The sequence below is a fragment of the Python bivittatus genome, unplaced genomic scaffold (assembly GCF_059951505.1).
Source record: "Python bivittatus isolate LINGU-HERP-01145 unplaced genomic scaffold, Pbiv_v1 ctg000730_np1212, whole genome shotgun sequence".
Lineage (NCBI taxonomy): Eukaryota > Metazoa > Chordata > Lepidosauria > Squamata > Pythonidae > Python > Python bivittatus.
The window spans coordinates 440203-448374 of record NW_028277109.1 but is presented as its reverse complement, the minus strand read 5'-3'; the positions used below and the strand labels follow the sequence as shown (position 1 = coordinate 448374).

Below are 8172 nucleotides of genomic sequence, written 5' to 3'. Positions count from 1 at the left end.
AAAAATAGAAGGTGCAGAAAAGAAAAAAGAAAAAAATAGAAAAATAGAAAAGAAAAAAGAATAAGAATGTAGAGGTAGTCCTCGATTTACGACCACAATTGGGACCAGAATTTTTGTTCCATTCCAGTAAAAGATTTCTTGTCCCATATAGGAGGAATCTGTAGAAAAACGTATCCTTCACTGCTGGGAAACTCTATTTGTGTTGAAACTCTATTTGAGGCTGAGGCCAAGTTGAGATTTTTAACCTCATGCATGAACTGGGTGATCAGAAAGAGAGTCTTTCTATGAAGAATCTGAAGGATTTTAAACATACGTTCTTGGCACTTCTTCCTCTCTGCAATTCCCTTTCTTCAGGTCACACTTTTTCTTCCTTTTTGCTCTCGGTATTCCCTTCTGCCCTCAGGCGCACAGTGTCTGCCACTTTTGATGAAATAAATTTATGTTCCCTCCTGCTTGATATGGAAATACTAGAGAGATCACGACGAAGCAAAGAACACAGTTGTGGACAATAACATTTCCATCTGACAGTGGGAATCTACCTGACACCACACAAAAATGTTTATTTGGTGTGAGATAACGTCATATACAGAGGGGAGCATGTTACAGTTAGTGATAACCGGTAAAGCAGCGACAGTTCAGAGCTGTTACCTGTGGAACAGCCACATCATGTACGTCCACGGTGTTACTGCAGAATGCTCCGGCCTTTTTCAGCGGCTGGGAGGGCGCTTACAGATTTCACCCGCAGGGGACTGGTTGGCAGTCAGATCCCTCCTTCTGCCCTTGACTACCTGGCAGTCCAACGTTTGGGGGTCCTGCCCAACCCAGCCCCACTGCCTGACCAAGACTGTGGCCTAACAGCCCCCAGTGAGTGGCAGAACCTCGTCAGGCTGTTCGGCGTTAAGTCACAGAAGCACGAGCACAGTTGGGTCACCCTTTCCTAAAGACATCTTTCCTTGCTCTTGTTCAAGTAGAGGACTCAGGATTCATCAGCACCTTGAAGCACAGCAGCCAGGGGTCTGCCAGCAGATCTCCACTGGTCTCCTGCTCCACCCTGAGCAGAGTCAGACCCAGGTCCAGCAGACACGGGGCAGGTCTGCTCGAGGAGGCCAGGCTGCGGGCAATTCGTTGAGAAAGACAGAAGCTGCGTGAGGTCAGAAACAGGGAGTACGCAAGATGGGTGCAGGAAGGTCAGCCCGAGGTCACCCCAAGCCCATGTTTGGAAGAGGACCGGACAGACGTACAAGATACGCCAGTCCAGTGTCAGTGCCAAAAGAAGTCCAGGAAATCAAGGGTTTGCAAAGAGTAAGATGTCAATCTAGAACGCGTGGCTGTTACCAAAGAAGTAGAGGGTGGTTGGCTTCTCTTTGCAAAAGTGAGTCCCTGCTCTTCTTTTTGGAAGTTTGAGTAGCACCTTCCCCCACCCCCCGAAAAAGTGCAAGGATCTTCTTTGCACAATTAGCTTTCTGGGAAGTGCTTGGTGCTCTCTGTGCTTGGTTGTTTGATGCAGATGTTTCATCACCCATCTAGGTAACATAGCATTGCACTGATTATGCAACCTAGTTGGGTAATGAAATGTCTGCAAGCGAACAATCAAGGTCAGAGAGCACCGAAGTCTCCACAGTTCAAGCCCAAGCTACCGAGATTCTCTTCTGTTGGAATTAGCTGTCTGGGTGGGGGGGGGGGGTGTTCATCTGTAGGGAGCCACGGAGATGACCTTGGAGAAACTATCAGAGACAGTGACAACAACATGTGCAAAAGCATGCTTTCAGCCTGGGAAACAGGGGAAGTGTTAAGAAGAGGCTCAGACTGGCTCCCCCCCCATCTCCCTGGGGTATAAGAGGGAGGGAAGGGAAACCACAGCTAGGCTTGCAAGGTTCAGTTAGTAGAGCCAATCTCAGTAAAGTAGGGTTCAAGTCCTCTTGTGGAGTCTGTTTCCTGATCTGGTCAACCTCCAAGGGCTGGCATCCTCAATGGAAGCCTCTGCTTGGTCGGTTGAGAGCCAGGCTGCTCTCCCATGACGGGATGGTGGTCTGTCCGGTTGAGTCTTCCCCCACTGCCTCTGAGGAATCCGTGACAGTGGGCCACTCACGTGGAACTTTGCCAGTCCCAGAGACAGAAAACATGTTAGTTCATCATGTGACGTGATCATAGCCGAAGTCTGAGTGAAAAGTTTTCCATCTCTGGTTCTCCTCTTGGGACCTTCGGCTAATTGCTGGAAACTGTCTCCATGGTCCAACACACGAGGGGAAGTTCCTGTAGAAGTGCCAGCGCTCCGGATGGAGCGTTCAATTCCCTTTCATTGCATCACCATCTTTTAATGGAAAACAATGGATTTCATCAACTTTGTTTAATTGGGTATGATGTAACACCGTTATTATCCTCAGGAACGCATCAAGGGATTCATTACATCCGGCTGGAGGAGACGGTAGATATTTCCTGGGGAGAATGGTTTCAGACCTCAAATGTATCTGGAGGGCATCAGGTGAAAGAACATTGCTCTTTTCCTTCATTCTTCATCCCCACCCAAACAAGTGCTGGAAAGCAATTATAGGACAGGGGTTAGGACTCTGCCGGTCTACATGTCCATCAGTAGGATGATGTGATGGAGTGTATCTATGAGGAGGAGAGTGATGTGGGAGATCAAGGCCATCATGAAGGAGAGGGTGCATTCCAGGACAGGGGAGGAGGAAAGGGGCAACACAGTCCTCAGAGGGAGCGTGAGAAGAGTAAGGGGTTCAGGGTAGCCCCTCCCTAGAACCTCCCAGGGTAGAACTGCTAGTTGCTGTAGTAGAGATTGAGTCTGGCGAGATTCCGTCTACACGGTGTAAGCAAATAGGGGAACTGGACTCGACTGGACTGTTTCATCGTTGTCCTTGGGCTGGGCCTGAGAGAGAACTCTCTGATAACTGAGCAGAAAGGGACCAAATTTGGGGTGGCCTCACCAAAAAAACAAAGGTTTGAAAATGGGCCAGATCCAACTAGGAGCTGCAGAGGAGATTGATCTAGAAAAACATCTCCCAGCGCAGCATTCCTATGGATGTGGTTGCCACGGATGGCAAGACTTACCAATGTGCTTACATCTCCTCCAAGACAGGCTTCAATCGATTTAATGCAATTCTGGAGTGGCCATGGGTTTGGGGTCCTTTCGGTCCTGAAACTGGGGAGTTTCCATTCTTGACTCTGAGCATTGTGGCCCTGCCCCACACAGACTGCACAGAGTTTGGGGGTCCACCTGGACTCACAGCTCCTGCTTGAGGAGCAGGTGGCGGCAATGGCCGGGGCAGGGTGGCTTGGCACAACCACATCTTTTGCATTAATTGTGCCTTTCCTTGACCAGGAGGCCCTGCTCACGGTCACTCACGCTGCCCTTGAGACCATCTGGAAGCAACATGTGGTCCAGAATGCAGTGGTGAGGAGAGTTATGGGTGCTTCTCACTATGCTCACGTGATGCCAGTACTCTGGATCCACACTGGCTCCCATTAGGCTTCTGGGCACAATTCAAGGTGATGGTTATCACCTTTAAAGCCCTGCATGGCAAAGGACCAGGTTGCCTGAGGGTTACTTGAGAGATCACCTGCTCCTAAGATGTCTACCCAGCCTGCATTCTCTGATAAGGAAGGTGCACCCCAGTTCCCTCTGTTAAAGCAATGCCATCCTGTGGGAACCAGTAGGTGTTTCTGCTGGCCGTATAAATATCTATTTATGATATGAATTGTCTTTCTATATCATTACTGATTATTTGCCAAAATGAAAATAAATTGTTTATACCATAAAGAATTACAAGGTGATCCATCCCATGTGAATCCCTGTTTTTTTGCCCCAGACTGTTATCCTGGCAAACTCTTGTGCATCCCTGCAATGCAGCTCTGCTCTTGCACCCAGGTCCAAATTCTGCCCCAAGGACCCCAGCTATCCAGCTGGACAGTCAACAAGGCCATCAAGAGAGAAGGAATCATGGCCTTTCCTTGGGCTTTTGAGAAGCCCCGGCAGTTCCGGGCTCCTAAGCTGGACAACCAGACCTGACTGAAGACCGCAGCCTCAGCAGCCTTCCCCGACCTAGTTACTTTCACGTGCGTCCGGCGGTGATCCCAAGCCAGACCACGGCCACGTCCTTCACCTCATCTATCTCAACGCCTAAGCATGACGACCAACATCTGAATGGCTTTATGAACAAAATATGGCTTTTGTGACAGAAACCTGACCTCTTGACCTGTTTTACCCCTGAGCAAACCTGAGCGCACCTCAGGCTATCAGCCATCAGAGAGATGGCTTGGCAGAGAAATGCAATGGGCCATTAGGCACCGTGGCCAAGAAATACATGAATGAAAAGTCTAATCCCGGGGGCTTACTGCTGTTTGTGGGAATCCCGGGGCATTTATTTGGCATCATGGGGCATCTAGAAGGGTGCTTCATTTCTTCTTATGATCCAAGACTCATATTTTCCCACTGTTCCATTTGTATATTGTAACCAAAATGTTCAGCCTACTTTATCATACACTCTTTCATTTGTTCTTCTGTTTCAAATTTGAATAAAAGTTTATACATTTTAGCAATTACAAGTTCATCATTTGTACACAGCTCTGATTCAAACTCAGTCTTACAATGTTCAAAACGATAAATTCTTTTGTCTACTTTAAATCTCATAATGTAAATAAGAGAACCATTGATAACTATATCCCTCTGCCACCAGCTCTTCTCTCAATTTTATTTTACATTCTAGTATCTGACAGTAAGGTAGCCATTGGTGTTTGGCTATGATTTCTGTCTATAAAATGCTTCTTGTGATGAGATCCACAAAAGTGTTTTTGGGCACAAGCTGGACTTCTATCTATTCTATATTCTCAGTATGGCACATCTGAGATAATTATTTCTAAAATCTGCATTACCTTTAGGTATGATATGTGCCATCCTTGGGGCATCTAACATTGCCCGTGTGGCTGCATTTTGAACCAGCTGAAGCTTCTGGATACTCTTCAAGGGTAGCCCCATGTAGAGTGCATTGCAACAGTCTATGTGGGAGATGACCAGGGCATGAGTGACTGACTGGAGGGACTCCCGATCCAGAAATGGGCGTGACTGGTGTACAACCCATAGCTGAACAAAGGCCCTCCTGGCCACGACTGCCACCTGTTCCTCAAGCAGGAATCGTGAGTCCAGGAGGACCCCCAGGTTACTCACCAGGTCTGTCTGGGGTAGTGTGACCCCATCCAGAACCAAAGATGGTAAACTTCCGAATACAGAGGAGCCCCCAACCCACAGCCCCTCCGTCTTACCAGGGTTCACCTGAAGTCTGTTGTTCCCCATCCAGACCCCCACAGCCTCCAGGCACCGTGAAAGGGCGGTCACAACATCACTCAGATCACCTGGAATGGAGATGTATAACTGGGTATCATCCGCATATCAATCATACCTCCTCCCATGGGGGTGGATGATCTCTCCCAGCGGTTTCACGTAGATGTTAAAAAGGAGTGGGGAGACTATCGAACCCTGCGGCACTCCACAGAGGAGAGGCCGGGGCTGGACGTCTCCCTTCCTATCAAGACCCATTGGGACCAGCCCTGGAGGAAGGAGCTGAACCAGCAGAAGACTGTGCCACCCACCCCCAACTCCCCAAGCCGACCCAAAATGATGCCATGGTTGATGGTATTGAAAGCCGCTGAGAGGTCAAGAAGAGCAAGGATGGATGTGCTACCCCCATCCTGGTCCCACCAGAGATCATCCAAGAGTGTGACCAATTGTTGTAGTTTCTCCCATCTTAATATATCTTTTTTAACTTCATTCCATGTCTTAACATAGCTATTTTGAAATAACATACAATTCATATTTTTCATAATGATACCCAAATATTTTACCTTCTTCTCAATCTTAAAACCCCTTTTATTCATCAATTCTGTTTGATCTTCTAGTTTTAAATGTTTTGTTAACATCTTCATCTTCTGTTTATTAATCTTGAAACTTGCTAATGCACCAAACTCTTTTAATTTGCCCATTAATGTTTCAGTTCCCTTGAAGGATCTTCTAGGACCAATACTAAGTCATCTTCAAAAGCCCTTAACTTACCAGTTTCTTTACTCCCACAATACTCTCGTCTGACTGAGCCCAAACTCCCCCCGGTTCTGGGCTGATGCTACCTCCCCTTGCCAAGACTGTGAGACCCTTCAGATGAACTCCACTCTTTCTGAAGGAAGAGCTCTTCGTGCTACATTGTGAAGCCAACAAGCCAAACCAGGGAAGGTGGATCCTCCACACCTCGTCATTCCATCTTAGGCAGAGCAACAAAGTCCTGTGTAAATAAATAAATAAATAAATAGGGCTTCCCTGTGTCCAAGTCAGCTACGGGCTATCAGAGAATGGAAACCAACTGAAGGAACACAAGGACATGAAAATTCAGAAAAACCAGTGTATCATTTGTCGAGGATTCACTTCTACCGCTCAGCCTTCTGTTCCAGTAGTTCTACCCATTCTCCTCATCTACCTCAACTCATTGCCCCACACAGGCTTCTCCTTGTGTGATGCATAACCTGAAGGATGCATAAGGAGGTGGCAGTCAAGGGGATATTGAGGAGGGAAGAGATCCTTCTGCGAATACCATGAGCAATGTTTTGGAGGTAGGTGGGAGAAAGTTCTCCAGATGTTTTTTTTCTTTCCACCTTAAATGAGTAAACCAAAATGGAGACATAGAAGAGGGAAAGTTATGGCTGGAAGAATCCCAGAGTCAAACTTCACTGGGTCAATGAGCCCCATTGCAATTTGCAGCTACACAGTCCCTCAGTCTAGAAAAATTGTTGTTGGTCTATAGACAAGGATACGCAGTAGGAAGGTGATCCATGTTTTCCTTCACTGCCTTCCAGGAGATGCACTTTCCTTCTGCTGAGTGCTGAGAAGTTTTTGTAGGGCCCCTTTGACCTCCTTGTTTCGGAGACTGTAGATTAGGGGGTTCAGCATGGGGGTGATGATACAATACAGGGTGGAGACCAGGGTGTCCACTCCCAAAGAGTAGCCTGCACTGGGCCGGTTGTAGTTCACGTTGGCCATCCCAAAGTAGACAATGACTGCAGTTAAATGAGCAGCACATGTGGAGAAGGTCTTTCTTCTTCCGGTGTTAGAATGGATTTGCAGAATAGTAGATAAGATGTACATATATGAAATGACAACAAGGAGGAAAGGGCTCAGACCCACAGTGATAGTTGCTATGTGAAGAGCCATCTCATTAACATACGTGTCACTGCAAGAAATTTTCAAGAGCGGGGGGACATCGCAGAAGATGTGATGGATCTCGTTGGTTCCACAGAAGGCCAAATCAGTTGCCAGCGCTGTGTGAATGGTTGAGTTGAGAAGGCCCCAGATCCATGAAGCAGTAGCCAGAGGGACTCGCACCCTGCTACTCATGAGCTGCGAATAGTGCAAAGGTTCACAAATGGCAGCGTAGCGGTCATAGGCCATGACAGCCAGCAGTGCGCACTCAGTTCCTGCAAACGTCATCAGAAAGAACATCTGGGCCATGCACTCGTTATAGGAAATGATGGGCTGCTGGCGCAAGAAGTTCACCAGGATGGTGGGGAGGGTGACCGAGGAATAGCAAATGTCCAAGCAGGACAAATGGCTGAGGAAATAGTACATGGGACTGTGGAGGCGCGAATCCAGCTGGATCAAAACGAGTATCAGAGAGTTGCCCAGCAAGGTGATGAGATAGACAGCCAGGAACAGCAGGAAGAGGACAGGCCGGCCGTTGGGGATGCCAGAGAAGCCCAGGAACAAGAACTCCGTCACCCGCGGGGTCTGGTTGCCACCCGCCATGGGCTCCATCCAGGCCGGCTGCGAGGAGAGGATCGGAAGGCAGCAGAATTTAGGAGGGGCAAAAGGCTTGTAGCAGCTGGGTTTCCAATCACAGCATTAAGAAGAAGCTCCACAAGGAAGAGTGAACCCCTGGACTTCCCAAAGGCTGCCTGGAGTAATTAAACAATGCTGTGCGTGAATAAAAAAATCATTGGGGAGGAGAGGTGCTTCTGGGGAAGTTTTGGGGCTTAATTCAGTGGGGTGGCAGTTCATTACAGCCACGTCCCTCCAGATAACTCTCCTCAAAAGCCACTTGGCACAGAAACTCAAGCAATGCAGAGGGTGTGACTTGCCCTTTGCCAGTTGCCAATTGTGTGCAAAGTTGCTGAATGGGG

General features: G+C 48.0%; 1 protein-coding gene across 1 annotated transcript; it reads right to left on the bottom strand.

Annotated features, from left to right (window-relative positions):
* Positions 1-6838: 6838 nt before the first annotated feature.
* On the bottom strand, positions 6839-7798 carry LOC103065873 (olfactory receptor 5T17-like). The gene has a single exon (XM_007445138.2). The coding sequence runs from the start codon at positions 7796-7798 to the stop codon at positions 6839-6841; it is 960 nt and encodes a 319-aa protein (XP_007445200.2).
* Positions 7799-8172: the final 374 nt, after the last annotated feature.